This window comes from Leucopleurus acutus (genome assembly GCF_964270905.1).
Source record: "Leucopleurus acutus genome assembly, chromosome: 1".
Classification (NCBI taxonomy): Eukaryota; Metazoa; Chordata; class Mammalia; order Artiodactyla; family Delphinidae; genus Leucopleurus; species Leucopleurus acutus.
The window spans coordinates 92,439,754-92,462,432 of NC_139142.1; the positions used below are offsets into that span (position 1 = coordinate 92,439,754).

Genomic DNA, 22,679 nt, shown 5'->3' on the forward strand with positions numbered 1-22,679 from the left:
AGCTCCACATAATATCAAACGGCGAAAATCTCCCAGAGATCTCCATCTCAACACCAGCACCCAGATTCACTCAACGACCAGCAAGTTACAGTGCTGGACACCCTATGCCAAACAACTAGCAAGACAGGAACACAACTACACCCATTAGCAGAGAGGCTGCCTAAAATCATAATAAGTCCACAGACACCCCCAAAACACACCACCAGACGTGGACCTACCCACCAGAAAGACAAGATCCAGCCTCATCCACCAGAACACAGGCACTGGTCACCTCCACCAGGAAGCCTACAAAACCCACTGAATCAACCTTAGCCACTGGGGACAAACACCAAAAACAACGGGAACTACGAACCTGCAGCCTGCGAAAAGGAGACCCCAAACACAGTAAGATAAGCAAAATGAGAAGACAGAAAAACACACCGCAGATGAAGGAGCAAGATAAAAACCCACCAGACCTAACAAATGAAGAGGAAATAGGCAGTCTACCTGAAAAAGCGTTCAGAATAATGATAGTAAAAATGATCCAAAATCTTGGAAATAGAATAGACAAAATGAAAGAAACATTTAACAAGGACCTAGAAGAACTAAAGATGAAACAAACAGCAATGAACAACACAATAAATGAAATGAAAAATACTCTAGATGGGATCAATAGCAGAAGAACGGATAAGTGACTTGGAAGATAAAATAGTGGAAATAACTACTGCAGAGCAGAATAAAGAAAAAAGAATGAAAAGAACTGAGGACAGTCTCAGAGACCTCTGGGACAACATTAAACGCACCAACATTCGAATTATAGGGGTTCCAGAAGAAGAAGAGAAAAAGAAAGGGACTGAGAAAATATTTGAAGAGATTATAGTTGAAAACTTCCCTAATATGGGAAAGGAAATAGTTAATCAAGTCCAGGAAGCACAGAGAGTCCCATACAGGATAAATCCAAGGAGAAACACGCCAAGACACATATTAATCAAACTGTCAAAAATTAAATACAAAGAAAGCATATTAAAAGCAGCAAGGGAAAAACAACAAATAACACACAAGGGAATCCCCATAAGGTTAACAGCTGATCTTTCAGCAGAAACCCTGCAAGCAAGAAGGCAATGGCAGGGCATATTTAAAGTGATGAAGGAGAAAAACCTGCAACCAAGATTACTCTCCCCAGCAAGGATTTCATTCAGATTTGATGGAGAAATTAAAACCTTTACAGACAAGCAAAACCTGAGAGAGTTCAGCACCACCAAACGAGCTTTACAACAAATGCTAAAGGAACTTCTCTAGGCAAGAAACACAAGAGAAGGAAAAGACCTACAATAACGAACCCAAAACAATTAAGAAAATGGGAATAGGAACATACATATCAATAATTACCTTAAATGTAAATGGACTAAATGCTCCCACCAAAAGACACAGATTGGCTGAATGGATACAAATACAAGACCCATATATATGCTGTCTACAAGAGACCCACTTAAGACCTAGAGACACATACAGACTGAAAGTAAGGGGACGGAAAAAGATATTCCATGCCAATGGAAACCAAAAGAAAGCTGGAGTAGCAATTCTCATATCAGACAAAATAGACTTTAAAATAAAGACTATTAGAAGAGACAAAGAAGGACACTACATAATGATCAAGGGATCGATCCAAGAAGAAGATATAGCAATTGTAAATATTTATGCACCCAACATAGGAGCACCTCAATACATAAGGCAAATACTAACAGCCATAAAAGGGGAAATCGACAGTAACACATTCATAGTAGGGGACTTTAACACCCCACTTTCACCCATGGCCAGATCATCCAAAATAAAAATAAATAAGGAAACACAAGCTTTAAATGATACATTAAAAAGATGGGCTTAATTGATATTTATATGGCATTCCATCCAAAAACAACAGAATACACTTTCTTCTCAAGTGCTCATGGAACATTCTCCAGGATAGATCATATCTTGGGTCACAAATCAAGCCTTGGTAAATTTAAGAAAATTGTATCAAGTATCTTTTCCGACCACAATGCTATGAGACTAGATATCAATTACAGGAAAAGATCTGTAAAAAATACAAATACATGGAGGCTAAACAATATACTACTTAATAACGAAGTGATCACTGAAGAAATCAAAGAGGAAATCAAAAAATACCTAGAAACAAATGACAATGGAGATACGACGACCCAAAATCTATGGGATGCAGCAAAAGCAGTTCTAAGAGGGAAGTTTATAGCAATACAAGCCCACCTTAAGAAACAGGAAACATCTCGAATAAACAACCTAAACTTGCACCTGAAGCAATCAGAGAAGGAAGAAGAAAAAAACCCAAAGTTAGCAGAAGAAAAGAAATCATAAACATCAGATCAGATATAAATGAAAAAGAAAGGAAGGAAATGATAGCAAAGATCAATAAAACTAGAAGGTGGTTCTTTGAGAAGATAAACAAAATTGATAAACCATTAGCCAGACTCATCAAGAGAAAAAGGGAGAAGACTCAAATCAATAGAATTAGAAATGAAAAAAGGAGAAGTAACAACTGACACTGCAGAAATACAAAAGATCATGAGAGATTATTACAAGCAACTCTATGCCAATAAAATGGACAGTCTGGAAGAAATGGACAAATTCTTAGAAATGCACCACCTGCCAAGACTGAATCAGGAAGAAATAGAAAATATGAGCAGACCAATCACAAGCACTGAAATTGAAACTGTGATTAAAAATCTTCCAACAAACAAAAGCCCAGGACCAGATAGCTTCACAGGCGAATTTTAGAGAAGAGCTAACACCTATCCTTCTCAAACTCTTCCAAAACATAGCAGAGGGAGGAACACTTCCAAACTCATTCAACGAGGTCACCATCACCCTGATACCAAAACCAAACACGGATGTCACAAAGAAAGAAAACTACAGGCCAATATCACTGATGAACATAGATGCAAAAATCCTCAACAAAATACCAGCAAACAGAATCCAACAGCAGATTAAAACGATCATACACCATGATCAAGTGGGGTTTATTCCAGGAATGCAAGGATTCTTTAATATATGCAAATCAATGAACGTGACACAGCATATTAACAAATTGAAGGAGAAAAACCATATGATCATCTCAATAGATGCAGAGAAAGCTTCTGACAAAATTCAACACCCACTTATAATGAAAACCCTGCAGAAAGTAGGCATAGAGGGAACTTTCCTCAACATAATAAAGGCCATATGACAAACACACAGCCAATGTTGAAAAACTGAAAGCATTTCCACTAAGATCAGGAACAAGACAAGGTTGCCCACTCTCACTGCTCTTACTCAACATAGTTTTGGAAGTTTTAGCCACAGCAATCAGAGAAGAAAAGGAAATAAAAGGAATCCAAATCGGAAAGGCAGAAGTAAAGCTGTCACTGTTTGTAGATGACATGATACTATACACAGAGAATCCTAAAGATGCCACTAGAAAACTACTAGAGCTAATCAATGAATTTGGTAAAGTAGCAGGATACAAAATTAATGCACAGAAATCTCTGGCATGCCTATACACTAATGATGAAAAATCTGAAAGTGAAATCAAGAAAACACTCCCATTTACCACTGCAACAAAAAGAATAAAATATCTAGGAATAAACCTACCTAAGGAGACAATAGACCTGTATGCAGAAAATTATAAGACACTGATGAAAGAAACTAAAGATGATACATATAGATGGAGATATATACCATGTTCTTGGATTGGAAGAATCAATATTGTGAGAATGACTCTACTACCCAAAGCAATCTACAGATTCAATGCAATCCCTATCAAACTACCACTGGCATTTTTCACAGAACTAGAACAAAAAATTTCACAATTCGTATGGAAACACAAAAGACCCCGAATAGCCAAAGCAATCTTGAGAACGAAAAACAGAGCTGGAGGAATCAGGCTCCCTGACTTCAGACTATACTACAAAGCTACAGTAATCAAGACAGTATGGGACTGGCACAAAAACAGAAAGATAGATCAATGGAACAGGATAGAAAGCCCAGAGATAAACCCACGCACATATGGTCACCTTATCTTTGATAAAGGAGGCAGGAATGTACAGTGGAGAAAGGACAACCTCTTCAATAAGTGGGGCTGGGAAAACTGGATAGGTACATGTAAAAGTATGAGATTAGAGCACTCCCTAACACCATACACAAAAAGAAGCTCAAAATGGATTAAAGACCTAAATGTAAAGCCAGAAACTATCAAACTCTTAGAGGAAAACATAGGCAGAACACTTTATGACATAAATCACAGCAAGATCCTTTTTGACCCACCTCCTAGAGAAATGGAAATAAAAAGAAAAATAAACAAATGGGACCGAATAAAACTTCAAAGCTTTTGCACAGCAAAGGAAACCATAAACAAGACCAAAAGACAACCCTCAGAATGGGAGAAAACATGTACAAATGAAGCAACTGACAAAGGATTAATCTCCAAAATTTATAAGCAGCTCATGCAGCTCAATAACAAAAAAACAAACAACCTAATCCAAAAATGGGTAGAAGACCTAAATAGATGTTTCTCCAAAGAAGATATACAGACTGCCAACAAACACATGAAAGAATGCTCAACATCACTAATTATTAGAGAAATGCAAATCAAAACTACAATGAGATATCATCTCACACCAGTCAGAATGGCCATCATCAAAAAATCTAGAAACAATAAATGCTGGAGAAGGTGTGGAGAAAAGGGAACCCTCTTGCACTGTTGGTGGGAATGTAAATTGATACAACCACTGTGGAGAACAGTATGGAGGTTCCTTATAAAACTACAAATAGAACTACCATACGACCCAGCAATCCCACTACTGGGCATATACCCTGAGAAAACCATAATTCAAAAAGAGTCATGTACCAAAATGTTCATTGCAGCTCTATTTACAATAGCCCGGAGATGGAAACAACCTAAGTGTCCATCATCGGATGAATGGATAAAGAAGATGTGGCACATATATACAATGGACTATTACTCAGCCATAAAAAGAAATGAAATTGAGCTATTTGTAATGAGGTGGATAGACCTAGAGTCTGTCATACAGAGTGAAGTAAGTCAGAAAGAGAAAGACAAATACCGTATGCTAACACATATATATGGAATTTAAGAAAAAAAAATGTCATGAAGAACCTAGGGGTAAGACAGGAATAAAGACACAGACCTACTGGAGAACGGACTTGAGGATATGGGGAGGGGGAAGGGTGAGCTGTGACAAAGCGAGAGAGAGGCATGGACATATGTACACTACCAAACGTAAGGTAGATAGCTAGTGGGAAGCAGCCGCACAGCACAGGGATATCAGCTCGGTGCTTTGTGACTGCCTGGAGGGGTGGGATAGGGAGGGTGGGAGGGAGGGAGACGGAAGAGGGAAGAGAGATATGGGAACATATGTATATGTATAACTGATTCACTTTGTTATAAAGCAGAAACTAACACACCATTGTTAAGCAATTATACTCCAATAAAGATGTAAACATAAATTAATTAATTAAATAAAATTAAAAAAAGAAACCCATTCCTCTCTCCCACATCTTTTCCTTAGTAGAGATTCACCTATGCAATCCATAAACAGTTGAATAAATATTAAATTACACATAAAAGTGAAATAAATAAGAAATATATATTATTCAAGCAAATCTTTGCTGTAGTACACTCACAATCTTTAGATATTTACTATACAGTCTATTAGTAGTAAGAAATAGAACTTCTAAAATTTGGGTCAAATTCTTAAATTTTGGTGTGCCATAGGATCACCTTGAGAGCATGTTAAAAATATGGATGTCATGGTCCCACCCTAAAGTTACTGAATCAGAATCCACTGGGGTAGAATTGGGGCAAATGATTGTTGAGAAGATGATTCTGATTCACACAAAATTTAAGAATGCTGCTCTTGTTGATATTATCATATTAATTCAAACTAACTGAGAGCAGTTCAAATTAGTAGAAAACTTGAATCACAGAATATTTAAAGTAACACAGCCTTCTAATCATTGGGTACATAAATTAACAAGATAATTTCCAACTATTTCCAAGCAAAAATTCTACTAGTTTGTTTGAAGAACCTAGGGGCAAGACAGGAATAAAGATGCAGACATAGAGAATGGACTTGAGGACATGGGGAGGGGCAAGGGTAAACTGGGACGAAGTGAGAGAGTGGCATGGACTTATATACACTACCAAATGTAAAATAGATAGCTAGTGGGAAGCAGTTGCATAGCACAGGGAGATCAGCTCGGTGCTTTGTGACCACCTACAGTGGTGGGATAGGGAGGGTCGGATAGGGAGGGTGGGAGGGAGGGAGACGCAAGAGGGAAGAGATATGGGAACATATGTATATGTATAATTGATTCACTTTGTTATAAAGCAGAAACTAACACACCACTGTAAAGCAATTATATTCCAATAAAGATGTTAAAAAAATAATAATAATGTAAAAGAGGATAATTATTATATTAATGTTAGAGATGCCTGATACTTCTGAATTATTCCACTCCAAAATTATGAAGGATGTTTTAAACAAGTATCTTGAAAACTGTGTCTGCATACTTTTAAAGGCTGTAAATTTTTTCACTGATTTGTTTCAAAATGAGTAAGGTAATTTCATGTATCAAAAGACAGTTGTATCCTCCCTTTAAAAGAAATAAATAACTTAGTATTTTGATTTATGTATCACTTTCTTATGAGTTTGCTGAGTGTGAGTAGTCCTTTATATTAACCCAGGATATATTAATAAAATATTTCTGAAACCTCAGAGCTGAAAACTAAACCTCAGTCAATGATCAATGATAATATCTTAATTCAGATGACTATTGCGAGATGAGATAATACACGTAAAGCACTTAGCATAATAACAAGCTTATAGCAAGAACCCTATACATATTAATCATTATTTTTCTATAATTCATCATGCCAAGTTATATTTATGACTTACATCAAGTGTTTCATCATGTTTTTCTGGCCTGGCCTGGACCTAGATAGACCTAATGATTATTTAATATAATTATGCCCATTAGCATAGGCCTGTGGGCTCAGGAACTGAAATAAAAACTCCCAAAAAACCAATTTAATAAAAATGAACATTAGCAACAAACTCTTCAGGGTATACTGAGATTTATCAAATTTTTTTTTTGTACTTCTATCAAACAGACAAAGAATCATGAAAATTATGCATGGAGATTAAAATTTTAACAAGTTAAATGCTTGGAAAAATAAAGATTTATGAGAAAAGAATAAAACTGGAAATATTTACATAAAAAATGCTAGTAAGGAAGCAATTCAATCATCAAACAGTGACAATCTGAAGTTATATTTGCTTGTAACATCAAGAAGACATTTCGTTTCACAATGAAAGCATTATACTAGACTGATTTCCTTTATGATGTTCCCATTGGACTAACATTAAGATTTGTTTTATATGTCAAAGATAGTCCTAATGTAAACATGAAAGAACTATTTAAAGCCATAGTTCAAATGAAACAGCATGATATTCTAGACTATCATGAGTACCTCCCCTCTATATATAGGACCATGTCAGCCAGCTAGCTTCCATTTCAAATGCAGTCCATTTGCTGCTACACTGGCTATTTATTATCAGAAGATGTATTTACTATACTACTTAGCCAGTAAAAGAAAAGAATAAGAGCAGTACCAGTTAGTGTACTGATGGTTCTTATATTTTGTTTTTCAATCATTTAAAAAGGGCAAACAGGAGAACATTTATTTCAAAAGACTGCTCCAAAAGATACATCTCAGAAGTAAAACTAGGAATAGTGGTGCTTTTGTTTCATACAAGACAAAGTGATGATTACACAAATATTTATTCCTATCACAAACCAAATTATAAACATTCTAGAAGAGACTCGGCCACTGACCACCAGAAGAAACTGCGTAGAGGAAACACTATATTTAGTGGTCACAGACACACAACTTGGGAATCAGTCAGACCTTGAGCACAAACTTCCTTTCACCACTTAATAGCCATGCTACATTAGACAAAACTATTTAACCTCCGCAAACCTCAATTTCATCATATATAAAATGGGAGTACTGCTTCATTTCCCAGATCCTGAGATGTCCTTGAAAAAACATATGAACATTTCTAAATCAGGATGAGTCTGACAAATAATGTTAAAAGAAACTGGACGGCCAAGAGGCAGAGAAATAACTTGACTGAGCATGTGCAAACTGACCTGCGAGAAGATATTTCTTTATGTGATTACACACCTCAGCTGAGTTGTTTATACTGGTGGCAATGTACTCACCTGAATTTTAACTTAATTCAAGCTCTTAAAATACCTTCAGAAAGATTTCACTATGACGTAGTATTGAAATAAAAAAACTGTTGTGCTCACAGAAGACTGTAAGTCACATGCAACAGAAGTCAACTAAAATTGTCAATTCTCTCACACTAGACCACACATAACATTTTCAAAGGTAGAAGTTAGAGAAGTTGGTATGACCAATTTGTGGAGTCAAACATCTAAATGTAAAAACTTCGAGCTGACTTTGAAGAACAGATTAATTTTCAGAGATATGTACTTTAATAAAGGCAAAAATTTTACAAGTTTAATCAAATAGAAATCTACCAATGAAATTAATTTTCTTTGATATACTTATGCAATTACAAAGGTGCTGAAGAGATCCAGGCATAGGTCATAAAAGCAGCATGTCAATAGGATGATACACGTAGCTGTTAATGGCCAAAAGTGATTCAGAAAAATCTTAAGACTCCCAAATATAAAGGTTTAGATTCAAACATTGATTACAATGCTAAAGAAGCTGGAGAATGAATAAATGTTTACTATTACTAGTTGAGGGGCATAGGGGGAGAGAAGGGGAAGGGAGGGGGGAGGGGGGAGACGGAGGGAGAGAGGGAGAGAGAGAGGGGGAGAAAGGCGAGAGGTAAGTAACCACCCCCCCACCACCAAAAAATACATCATCCAATCATCACCTTGAAGAGTCAAATCCAGTAATATCTACCTTCGATCTTTTTGGTGAGGATTAAATGAGACGTGTAAAACATCAGCCACAGTGCATAGCACACACAGTAAACATGCAGCGAACTGTTGCTGTTATTATTATTATTAGTCACATTTTGAAAAAAAATTAAATAATGAATGACAACAAATTATTCTTTACTTTCTTAAGCATTGGTCCAAATAAAATGGCTTAAACTACAGTAAGAAAAATAATTTTGTGGAGTCTTTTAAATTCCCTAATTAAAAAAATATTTTACTTACATAATTATAGCAAGAATTATTTTGGTTAAGTATAAAGGTAAACCTTATCAAACCAGCTATTAATACTGTTTGTAATCATTTAACCCCAAGTTATACTTTAATGGTGGTTGTTGGTGTGCTATTTCCTAGTTTTGTCAGTCACTAAGATTTTATGTCATTCTAATAGAGCTGCCAAAAATTAAAAGTTATGAAAAAGACAGCAGGTTCATATATACTTAGCTAATTTATTTATACAAAAAGTCAGACTAGTAAAACAAAGCCAATGGGGTACACAGACATGTTTTCTGTGAACCACACAAGTTTGTTTTTAATTTTAATTAATTTTAATCTTAATTTAATTTTAAATAATTGCCAAGATTTAATGTTCTTTTAAAATCCAGATTTTCAGCTTCCCTTGAAAAAAACAGAGTCTGGCAACACTAACTGAGCATTTTACTATAATCAGTTAGAGCTGAGTAGGAGATGCACCCTTGCCCTGCCCCACTCTCCTCAGATGGCCATAACCTCAACCCTGCCCCCTTTAGTCTTTTAAATTTCCTTCCTGGCCTGTGCAAATATTTGAATCTCCAACTTTCGATGTACACATTTGACTCGTTTTTCTAACCTGGAGTTTCTGAAGAATTGGACAATGGAGCAGATGCTTCAGCTAAGGCAGCTAATGTAGCTAATACTGATGTAGAGGAGTTTCCAAATTGAACAGCAGATACACCCGTTTCATCTACGATAAAGGAGAAAACATGTTTGAATTTTTAAGGAATTTAATCTAGTGAATTTTTCTCATAATCTGTTTTACTTTATTCAACTCTTAAATGAAGCTTAGATAATATTAGTTTTGTGAAAAACGAGCTTGGATAGCATTAACTTTTGAAAGGTAATACTGCAGTACATTTTGCAATATCACCTTTCTTTAGATTATTTTGCCTCATAAAAATTTTTTTGCCAATTATAACAAAGAAATCCAAGGTGGCTGATATAATCTTACCCTCATTCTCCAACAGTCCTTTCTTAAAAGGATGAATACCTACTAAAGCATAAAATCCCAACAGCTATCCTATATGCATCTCAATACCTGTTGCCTTGGATGAATTTTCTGAAGATACCAGACCTGTTAGGTTCACCACCCCTCCAGGTCCAATGATAAACTGTGGTGTTGCAGCGTGTATCGTCACAGTGTCGGGACTCTCTGGGTTTGTGTTGATTTGGTTCTGCATAGCAATCTAGAGGACAAATTACCACAGTGTTTTCAGAATTATAACTAGAACATATAGGACAGACTTTTAATGTAAAATCCTGTAATCTAAGAATCATATAATACAAATGGAAATCTTTGTTTCTGGTCTACTGAAAGTATAGTGGTAAATCACAGATATGTATTTATATCCTGAGTTCCCCTATTAGGTAAAGCAGCAAAATCCCATGTGAGGCGAAGTAGGTATCTGAAAGGATTGTATAGAACTCTGTTGAGTGAATTCCCTGGTGGTCCAGCGGTTAGGACTCTGCGCTTTCACTGCCAAGGGCATAGGTTCAATCCCTGGTCAGGCAACTAAGATCCCGCGAGCCATGCGGTGGGGCCAAAAAAAAAAATCTGTGTTCTGTATATAAATAGAACACAGTTGAAAGATATTCTGCTGCCCTGCAGCTACAGAAATTAAACTACTTAAATCAAATTATGTTCTCTACTATATTCAGCAATATATAACACTAACTATATAAAGCACATCCTTCTCAGTTAATTGTCCTCCATCCTCAACCCTAGGCTCCAAACTGCACTCTTGGGAGTAAAAGAATTGGAAGAAGCACAGCAAAATTTATTTTCCTGAACACATAACATCTTTTAAGTAACTAGATGAAGTTCAACAGACTCAGATAGTCTTAGAGAAGAGTTCTACTGGGAAGGAGAACAAGAAGATAGGCAAGAAGATGCAATAAGTAAAGAAGAAAATTTACATCAATGTTGTCTAGCTAAAGAAAAGAGAAGTAATGTTGGTTAGTAGGAAAACTTGTCCAAAAACCATAAATAACTATGTTCATAAACAGATTTTTTTGAGGATGGTGAAAAAATAAACCAATCAGAATGATGAAGACTGCATCACTCACTGAGGGGACATGATTATGATTCCTAAAAAAAAATGTTAGTGGAAGTATAACAGACTTGAAAAACCATAAGGTATCCAAACATGCATCAAAATAATTAATAGACTAAAATGTATAGAAGGGAATTCAGAACCTTACAAACAGTGAAAGTAATCACTTTATCTAATCTTCTAATGTTACATGCAAAGACTGTGGTCTTACAATTAGGAAAATGAACAGCAATGAACAAAGAGGAAGTGAAAAAGGAATAGGACTGTCCAAAATAAGTCCAAAATGAAAAACTACAAGCTAAATAGTTCAAATCATCCATATGACAGAGATCCTTTTATTTTCTTAAATTAAAAGCCAAAAGTTACCTGTAGTATCTCTGCTAAATCTTCATTCCCATTGTCTATTGAAATATCAAACGCAGTTTTACAAAATTTACTTTGCGTGTGTACATCAGCACCATATTTGATTAAGAGTTCCACCACCTCTTGATGATTGTGTTCTGTGGCCCAGTGTAGAGCTGTCATCTTCAACATGTCCTTTGCATTGACATCAGCGCCATGCTATACAAATATTTCAAAATAAGAAATTTCTAAAATACGAAATATAAAGAAGTCCTGATATGAAAATACTAGCCACTGTGCTTTAAACCAAGAATTTGCTACTAATATGACCAACTCTTTATTTTTGTGTGTTGAATGATCTACATGTTCCAGGAATCACCACACATCTGTCACGTAATCAGTTTCCTATCATGTTGGCTTTCCTAATTGCATTCCTTCTAATTTCTTAGGCGTACAGCAATTATTTTTTCAGTCATCCAGCCATGAGTATGAAGGGCTAGAATGGCATAAGGTGTGAAGGAAAACTATGAACATTCCTCCAAAACCCTCCAGCTCCTTATTTACACAAAAATATCCCTTGCTTTCAAAACCAGTGCAATATAATGAATTAATAGGGAGCTATCAAGAGATACACTATCCATTATGGTTGTCACTAGACACGTGTAGCCGAATACAGTTATGCTGTGCATGTAAATACACACTGGAATTCAAAGACCTCACACCAAAAAAAGGATGTAAAACATCTCAATAATTTTTAAATTGATTTCATGTTGAAATTATAATATTTTATATATACCGAGTTAAATAAAATATAATATTAAAATTATTTTGTTTTTACTTTTTTAATGTAGCTATACAAAATCTAGAATTACACGTGACTTGTACTCGTGGCTTATATTGTATGTTTTTTGGATAAGTTGATCTAGAGGCCAGAATAAAAAGAATTAAGAATATCTAAATCTATCACTCTCTGTTTCAGAATTTTCTCTTTGGCATTTAGATGATTAAAGAAAAAGCCCTGCCTGTATTATTTGTTTGTTAATTATTCAAGCCTAACATTCCCTTCCATGTGCGTTTTAAATATGTTGAGTAAGACAAAGCTGTAGTCCCTCACCACAGCAAAGACCAAGATCTAAGAAGTCAATTGTCTGACTTAACTAAAAACATACAATGAGGAAGTTTTTCCCCCCACAAAATAACACTTTAAAATAATTTTCACTCAAATGAATGCTTACACACAAAAAATGAGATAACATGGGGGAAAAAAGTAGACATTCAATAAAACAGAGACAGGCTCGGACCTGGGACCCTTTGCTGCAGTGCTTGCACCTGGACAAACATCTCCTCCAGCGACAGAATACAAAGAAACTAATATAAGGGACTAAAAATAACTGTGTGCATGTGCAGTTGGGGCAAATTATGAACAATAAGATACAAAAGACCAAAAACCCAACTGCCACTTCTGAGGTGTTGGGAGCAAAAGCAGGGTACTGCATACAGCACCACTAAGAGGGTGGGCAGACCACCCAAGCCACCCCTCCCATGTGACCCCTGGACTGGCCCCTACCCTCACTGCATTTAAGGGACCAGCTCCTCCCCTGTCAGGGAGCGAGCAAGGGAACCTGATACTTGTTTTCGCTCCCTAGTGCTACAGCACAAGTCCTAATAAAGCCTTGCCTGAATTACTTGTCTGGCCTTAAGGAGTCCAAGAACCCTGTCAGTAACAAAACTAGTTCCCTTCTCCCTCTTATAAAACCACTATGGTTTTATAGCCTTTGGGGTCTTACTTTCAAAAGCAAAGTGCAAAAAGAGAACACATACCTTAAGCAAAACCTCCACTATGCTGGCATGGCCCTCAGAAGCTGCCATATGCAGCGGCGTTCGGTCCACTTTGGTTCTGGCATCCCTACTTACACCGGCTCGGAGTAGTACTTCTGTGGTGGAATAATGTCCGTACTGTGCTGCCAGATGAAGTGGAGAAGTTCCAAGCTATACCACAAGAAGAAAAATCCACATCTATAGTCATTTTAAAATATACTTCTATCTTCTACTTTATATATTCTGTTTACAGAGCAAACAGATTCTCTTTATATCAAATGTTTACACAGTAACTCAAAACTGAAAACGAATAATTTTTGCTGATCACAGTCTCTTCATAGGGGCCTTCAAGAATTCCCATTCGGGCTTCCCTGGTGGCGCAGTGGTTGAGAGTCCGCCTGCCGATGCAGGGGACACGGGTTCGTGCCCCGGTTCGGGAAGATCCCACATGCCGCGGAGCGGCTGGGCCCATGAGTCATGGCCGCTGAGCCTGCGCATCCGGAGCCTGTGCTCCGCAACGGGAGAGGCCACAACAGTGAGAGGCCCGCATACCGCAAAAAAAAAAAAAAAAAAAAAGAATTCCCATTCATTTCTCAGTGAGGAAGAAATGACAATATTTCATTTAATTCAAACTTGCTTTCTTTATTTTGTTATCAGATAGTCTAAACAAAATTAATTTCATCAGGAATTAGACATAATTAGGGTCAGAAATTTTTGAGCATTAGAAAGTTTTCCTCACACCATTCACACAAAACTTTTCATCTATGAAATTCACAGTGATCTTTTTAAAGGAGTTCATATAGTCATTTTTCAAGGAAAAAATCTGATGTGAGGTGCACTTGCCAAAGGTGAGTTAAGACGGAACCAAAACATGCAGCAGAAACTAACACAACATTGTAAATCAACTATTCTCCAATAAAAATTTTAAAAAAAGAACCAAAAGAGAGCCCAGTTCTCCTGAAATTGGTTCCACGTGGCCTAGTCACGCTACATTCAAAATATACAGAAGTACATACTAAAATGTGAAGAAGAGCCTTATTAGGGGTATAATTTTTTTTGTGTGTGTGTGGTACGCGGGCCTCTCACTATTGTGGCCTCTCCCGTTGTGGAGCACAGGCTCTGGACACTCAGGCCCAGCGGCCATGGCTCACGGGCCCAGCCGCTCTGAGGCATGTGGGATCCTCCCGGACCGGGGCATGAACCCGTGTCCCCTGCATCGGCAGGCGGACTCCCAACCACTGCGCCACCAGGGAAGCCCAGAGGTATAATTTTTAATAGGTGAAAACTAGAATTACATTATATCACATGCACTTAGAAGCACAAAAAGTCCCTACAACTCTCTGATTACCAAGGCACTCATGTTCTAAAGGACCAAGATAGTTCACTAGAACATGCAATTTGCTAAGACCACTGCTGTAATAATAGCAACTAAGGTTTTTATTTAAGCACTTTCCATAGCAAGCACTATTCTAAGACCTTTACACCTATTGTATCATTTAATCTCCTCAAAACACAGGTACTATTACTATCCTCATTTGGCAGTAAAAGAAACTAAGGCATGACCAGGGGATAAGGGGGGGATAAACTGGGAGATTGGGATTGACATATACACACTACCATATATAAGACAGATAACTAATAAGAACCCGCTTTATAGCATAGGGAACTCTATTCAATATTCTGTAATGGCCTATATGGGAAGAGAATCAAAAAAAAAAAAAGAGTGGATATATGTATAACTGATTAACTTTGCTGTTCACCTGAAATTAATACAACAATGTAAATCAACTATAATAAAAAGTTTTAAAAATTTTAAGAAAATAAGTAAGGCACAAAGAGGTTACTAATTTGCCTGAAGTCACACAAGTAAGAATCATAATACAAAGCTAGGTATGTGCTCTCAATATATGGTAAAAATGGAAATCATTTACCCTGGGAATAATTATTTTATTACTATTAAAAGCCTTGTATTTTTAAGGGAAGGTCATTCCTGCAGATTAAAGAAGATTTTTAAACAATCCTTTCTTCCTCCATGCTCTATCATACTTTTCTAAAACTGGCCTTTTCTATACTCTTAAATTCTAATATTTAATGAAATATCTCCATAGCCTATTTAGCAACCATGAGTTCTGCTCAGTGTGATAAAATGGTTTCTTTTGTAATTTTTTCTTCTCGAGACCTTACCTTTTTGGTTGATGATACAAAATATATATATACGTACATATATGTAGTTTGAAGGAGGAAAATAAGGTAAATACCATCACAGTCTATAAATAAAACATTACCAGCAATTTAGAATCTTCCCACGTGCCACTCCCTAATAAGCCCCTCCCCCAACCCCTGAGGTAATTACTAGTCTGAATTTTGTAATAAAGATTGCTTTACTTTGCTTTTTTAAAAATTACTATGTATCCCTAAATAATATACTTTGGTTTTGTCTGCTCTGAAATTTATTTAAATAGAATCACATTGCATGTATTTCTCTGAGACTTGCCTTCTTTGGCTTAATATCATAAGATTCACCCACGTTGATGAATATAAGTATAGTTCACTAATTTTCTCTGCTCTATGATTTTCTACCAAATGAATAAGCCATAATCAATTTAACCAATCCACTGTTGAGCATTAAGGTTTCCAGTTTTTTATTATGAATAATGCTGCTACTAAAAACAGTTTTATACATGAACAAGAACTTCCCTTGGAAATATTCTTAGAAGTTCAATAGTTATGCCAGAGGGTATGTACACATTTAAATCTACTAGGTACTGCCAAACTGTTCTCCAAAATGTTTCTATCAATTTATGGATCTCCTCACCAACGGTTGGTGCTGAAAGACTTTTTTGTTTAGTTTTTGCTTATCTGATGGATAAGCAATAGTATTTCATGATTTTACTTTGCATTTGCCCAATCATTAATGTAGCTGAGCATCTTTTCACGTTTATTGGTTATTCAAACATTCTCTTTAGTCAAGTACCATAACAAGTCATTTGCCCTATCTTCTTTGTCTTGTTTTTCATCACTGTCATGGGAATCCCTATGTATTATGGACAGTAATCCTTCTTAAGATTTTTGTCTTTTTTTTTCAGGGTTTATAGATATTTTTTTAATTGAAGTATAACTGATTTACAATATTATATTAGTTTCAGGTGTACAGCATAGTGATTCAGTATTTTTATAGATTATACTCCATTAAAAGTCATTACAGGGGCTTCCCCGGTGGCGCAGTGGTTGAGAGTCAGCCTGCCGATGCAGGGGACACGGCTTCGTGCCCCGGTCCGGGAAGATCCCACATGCCGCGGAGCGGCTAGGCCCGTGAGCCATGGCCGCTGAGCCTGCACGTCCGGAGCCTGTGCTCCGCAACGGGAGAGGCCACAACATTGAGAGGCCCGCGTACCGCAAAAAAAAAAAAACAAAAAACAGTCATTACAAAATAATGGCTACAATTCCCTGTGCTATACAATATATCCTTATTGCATATATGTTTTATACATGGTAGTTTATATCTCTTAATCCTATACCCTATTTCGTCCTTCCCCACTTTACTCTCCCCACCAGTAACCACTAGTTTGTTTTCTGTATCTGTGAGTCCAGTTTCTGTTTTGCTATACACATTTGTTAATTTTTTAGATTCCACGAATAAATGGTATCATACAGTATTTGTCTTTCTCTGACTTATTTCATTAGGCATAATACTCTCCAGATCCATCCACATTGCTGCAAATGGCAGAACTTCCTTCTTATGGCTGAGTAATAGTCCACTGTACATGTACATACCACATCATCTTTATCCATTTGCCTGTTGATGGACACTTGGGTTGCTTTCATATCTTGACTATTGTAAACAGTACTTCTATGAACATTGGGGTGCACGTATCTCTTCGAATTAGAGTTTTCATTTTTTCCAGATATATAGCCTGGAGTGGAATTGCTAGATCATATGGTAGTTCTATTTTTAGCTCTTTGTGGAACCTCCACACTGTTTTCCATAGGGGCTGCACCAATTTACATTCCCACCAACAGTGCACGAGGATTCCCTTTTCTCCATATCCTTGCCAACATTTATTTGTAGACCTTTTGATGACAGCCATTCTGACAGGTGTGACATGATATCTCATTGGTATCTTGAAGGCTCTTTTTGTCTTGATGTACTACGGGATCACTATGATGTGTCTAGATATAGATTATTTTTATTGATTCTGCTGGAGATTTTCTGGGCTACTTGAATCTGTGAGCTGCCATCTTTCATCAGTCTTGGAAAAGCTAAACCATTATCTTTTTTTTTTTTTTTTTTTTTGGCGGTACGCAGGCCTCTCACTGTTGTGGCCTCTCCCGTTGTGGAGCACAGGCTCCGGACGCGCAGGCTCAGCGTCCATGGCTCACGGGCCCAGCCGCTCCGCGGCATGTGGGATCTTCCCAAACCGGGGCACGAACCCGTGTCCCCTGCATCGGCAGGCGGACTCTCAACCACTGCGCCACCAGGGAAGCCCTAAACCATTATCTTTTAAAATTATATCATCCCTATTTTCACTCTCCTTGTGCATTTATGATTAGATATATGTTAGACTTTCTCATACACTAGCCTTCATGACTCCTGACATCTTTTATATTTTTTTGTTTTTCTTTGCACTGCATTCTGAATGATTTTTTTTTGTTTTTCAGTTTACTAATTTTCTCTTCAGCTATTCCTAATCTGCTATTAAAATCTTATCTAAAGTCCTTATAGGTCTGCTTATGTTGTCAGTTGTTCCAGTGGGTTATTGTCCAAGCTGCCTTGTGTCCTTGTGTGTTCAGTTTTTGTTGGGTTTTTTTTTCGTTTGGCCGCACCACGTGGCATGTGAGATCTTAATTACCCGACCACAGATCAAACCCGCACCCCCTGCAGTGGAAGCACGGAGTCTTAACCACTGGACTGCCAGGGAAGTCCCAGTGTTCAGTTATTTTTGACTGTTCATTTTCCTTGGAATTTCATTTGTAGATATGAAGCCTGGGAGGAAGGCAGGTTCCTCCAAAAAGGATATTCATTTGCTTGTGTCAGGAACCAAGGGTAACCTCTAGTCCAAAGATAATTTTAAATTCATTCTTCAGTTCAGAGTTTTGCAGAATACATAAGTATTTATGAGTTAAGGCCACAAATGTGTGTAAAGGATGGCTTTTGACTCCAAATTCTCATCAACAACATTTTTCCTCTCTCCATTTGGTACCTTAGTTCAAGCCAGTTCATTTGCCTTGCAGTATCCTAACAACAGGGGCAGGGGCAGGGGCAGGGGCAGGATCAGGTAGGAGGATGGATGGGGTATTTCTGGTTTACCCTTACAACGAAGGTACATCTCTTTAGGATTCCAGTATTATGGGGAAAGGATCTCTAGGAGACTTCCCTCTATGAGCAGTCTCAGGTCTTTATCTTAAGTAACCTATGCCGGGGAGGTAGAACACCAACTGGCAAATTTACTGGGTTAGCAAATGTTCTAAGGGTGAAATTTCTCTGGGTTATGGCCTTTGCTTAGTTTTTCAGCTTGATAATCCCTTACTTTCTTTCTAACTCATCAGTGCCCTTAAGATTTTTTTTTAATGTACTCAGTCAAAAAATCTTTATCTTTTAAAGACAGATGCTGAAAGCTATGGATGAAACAAAATGGTTCCTGAAATTTACTTTAAAATAATACTAAACAAAGAAAGTAAATGGGGTTATAGGGGAAATAAGATTCATTTGATTTGATAATTTTTGAAGGGTATACAGGGGTTGATTTATGTTTGAAATTTTCCATAATAAAAAAAATTGTTTTGAATGAAAAGTTAAAAAGAACATGGAACAAGTAAGCTAAAAACAACAAAATCAAAACTCTGGCGTTTTTAGTTGTTACCAGTGGGAGAGTTAATCCATATTCCTAACCCTCCACATTCCCAAGAATATCCCTTTTGATTTACCTGCAGAATTAAACAGAGTTATGGTTTCTGTCTTCTTCACAACTGCCTTCTATAATTACTAAGAACTCCTCCTCATTCCTTTCTTCCTTCTGAGTGATGTTTGCAATAGTTTTACAAGTATCAATTGAAATGCAAACATTTTTCCTTTTTTAGAATCAATTATAACATTAACACCAAATTTGCTTTTTCTGAATTGTAAATTCTACCTGTGCTATTATTTATAAGGCCTTTAAATTAAATCCCAAGCAGCTACATTTTACATTCATCCTACATTACTGAACTCCGTAATTTAAAGAAAAACCCATGTGTGGACAGAATATTTGGATAAGGTGGTCTATTATAAAAAAAAGTATATGAACCATTCTCTTTAAAAGCAAGCTATAATTCTAAAATTGCAAACAAATTTCCAAAAAAATTAAATTTTCACCACTTATAAACACAATACTGACTAAACTTTTAACTGGAAAAACTCAAAAATGAGAGGAAGAAGAAGAAGGAGAAGAAGGAGGAGGAGGAAGAGGAGGGGGAGGAGGAGGAGGAGAAAACAAAAAACAAAATACCCCACAACATTAAAACCATTCTTTACCCAGTCTGTAGTAAAAGGAGCTCCATTAGCCATCAAAATACGAACTTCATCATCTTGACCTGCTCGAGCCGCTTCTAAAAGCTTCTTTCCCAAATCTACCAGGGACATCTAAACAAAACATAGATGAAATTAACATCTCCATTTATACATTATGACATAATTTTTTTCCCTTCTATCTTCACTAATAAGTCAGTTCTCAATTAGACCTTCAAAAGGTTGTGATATAGTTCCTCTGAAACTACAGATCATATAAAAGCAATTTTTATTTGAATTTTGGGAACAGATTTTTCTTTCTTATCAAATTTTTAACTAGGATAATAAAATTAATTTGAATTCTCTGAACACAGCTGGTAAAAAATAGAAGAGGTAAGTGGCAAAGAAAGCTTGTCTAAAATTTAAAACTAGCAACAAACTGTTTTCACTGGAGGAGTTGCAGCAATAAAGTTTTCTCACAAATGTAAATAGAAATAAGGTAAATATATTATCCTCTTTAAGTGGTACAAAATTTAAAATAAATCTACCATAACTTTTTTTAGCAACAGTGAATGTGCTCAGAATTTGAAAATAAGTATTTTCAACCCTCATACAGGCAATGTGCATGTAAGTTCTTTCAGAAAAAGGCACAATTCAGGGCTTCCCTGGTGGTGCAGTGGTTAAGAATCCACCTGCCAATGCAGGGGACATGGGTTCGAACCCTGGTCCAGGAAGACCCCACGTGCTACAGAGCAACTAAGCCCATGCACCACAAGTACTGAGCCTGCGCTCTAGAGCCCACAAGCCACAACTACTGAGCCTGCGTGCTACAACTACTGAAGCCTCCGCAACAAGAGAAGCCATTGCAATGAGAAGCCCATGCACCGCAATGAAGACCCAATGCATGGGACTTCCCTGGCAGCGCAGTGGTTAAGAATCCGTTGCCAATGCAGGGAACACAGGTTCAAGCCCTGGCCTGGGAAGATCTCACGTGCCGCGGAGCAACTAAGCCCGTGTGCCACAACTACCGAGCCTGCGCTTTGGAGCCTGCGAGCCACAACTACTGAAGCCCACGCACCGCAACAAAGAGTAGCCCCCACTCACCGCAACTAGAGAAAGCTCACACGCAGCAATGAAGACCCAATGCAGCCAAAAATAAGTAATAAATAAAATAAATAAATATAAAGAAAAAAAAGACCCAATGCAGCCAAATAAATAAATAAAATTAATTTATTTTTAAAAAGGCACAATTCACATTCAATGAAAATAATGAAAAGAGAGTCTAACAGTATTATCAATAGAGTATGTGTCTCACTAAGAACCTATAAAGTAAGTATGCCCCACATCCTGAATACAAGATATCTGAAAATGTCACAGCCTAGGATGGGGGGGTGTGTGTGTATGTGTGTGCGTGTGTGTGTATGTGTGTTTGTGTCATCTTGAATAAGAAATATTGAAATATGTGTTAAGGAAAGATCATGTCAGGAGTACATAGAGGAAGAAAGATTTGAAAGTATCAGAAATGCTCAAATTCAAAAGATGACACTTCTAGAAGAAGAAAGTTCCCAAATCCAGAAAGACTATTCAATGATGTTATATGTATCTGGAAGAAAGGCAAACAGGTAGAATTTGAAGGTTGTGGGGATGGGAAGATATGGAACCCCTGAAATTTACACAAGAAAAAATGTGCCTCAGGTATGAATTTGTCTCAAAAAGTGAATGCTCTTTGAGTTGCGGGGAAATAAATTATAAGAGAGGAATGTCAGGTTGATTAGTATATCCCAATCTGGTATGAACAGGAATTACTCAAGAAAAGAGGGGAAAGGAGTATGTGTGTGAGAAGAATGTTGACAGAGCTTGGAGAGGTTATTTATACCAGAAAGGAACAAAATACATCACATAATTAGAGGTGTTAGGAAATCTAAAAGGGTTTATTAAAGGTTGATTTAAAAATGTCCCCAAAAGAACACAAGTTTGTGCTTAAATTATTGTATTTTTTAGTAGATTTCATAACACCGAAATAACCAAACATAAAAAGAGTGACCAGGAGCAGATGTTAATACTGGGAGGCTCACACAATGATTAGGTGAGATGTACATGTCCAAAACAGGCATTTGTCACCAAACAGGAAAGAATTTTTTATAGTTGTTCTCTTTGTAAGAATAGAAATAATTCATAATATATCCTATGGTGAAGAATAAGAAAAATAACCACATGCACTTGTGGGTTTTATGTGGGGGGTCTTTTATGCCTTTTTGTGACATTCACAACGTTTTCACCCTTGAATGTCTGATTTCCTTTCCTTTTTCCTCCCATTCTCTCATTCATACATTGGTGGAGTCACTGGAACCCAAAATATTCCTTAATCCCACTAAAAGCACTAAAATCAAGAGATTACTGTTCTTTAACGAAGGATTTTTCCTAGGGAATATGTACCAGCTGGATATAAATTAATAGCATGTTCAATAGGCAAAGAATCAGAAATATTAATGTCCTACTAAAGGCAGAATAAGGTAAAAAAAAACTGATCTCTCTTCTACAGAAATACAGTAAAATCTAAACTGGCCATACTAACAAAGACAGTGTTCTATAGTCTGGATGACCAAAATTTAATATTAACCTGGTTTTACAATGAAGTATTTCCCCCAAATACACATTTTTAAATATGTCTTACACAGTAATATAAAATCAATCTG

The 22,679-nt window shown here is 36.8% G+C and overlaps 1 protein-coding gene across 5 annotated transcripts in view; it reads right to left on the bottom strand.

Moving 5' to 3' along the window:
- GABPB1 (GA binding protein transcription factor subunit beta 1) overlaps positions 1-22,679 on the bottom strand; it is an 88,720-nt gene that overhangs the window by 23,215 nt on the left and 42,826 nt on the right. For 2 of the 5 annotated variants that reach the window (XM_082860084.1, XM_082860083.1), the window contains exons 2-6: positions 20,011-20,118; positions 13,503-13,670; positions 11,706-11,900; positions 10,361-10,472; positions 9,860-9,973 (exon numbers count right to left, since the gene is read on the bottom strand). In XM_082860084.1, the coding sequence (XP_082716210.1) occupies positions 9,860-9,973; positions 10,361-10,472; positions 11,706-11,900; positions 13,503-13,670; positions 20,011-20,118 (697 nt within the window). Of the gene's footprint in view, positions 1-9,839; positions 9,974-10,324; positions 10,473-11,705; positions 11,901-13,502; positions 13,671-20,010; positions 20,119-22,679 lie in introns of those variants that run through there. The other 3 variants (XM_082860082.1, XM_082860081.1, XM_082860085.1) reach the window with 2 other exon arrangements.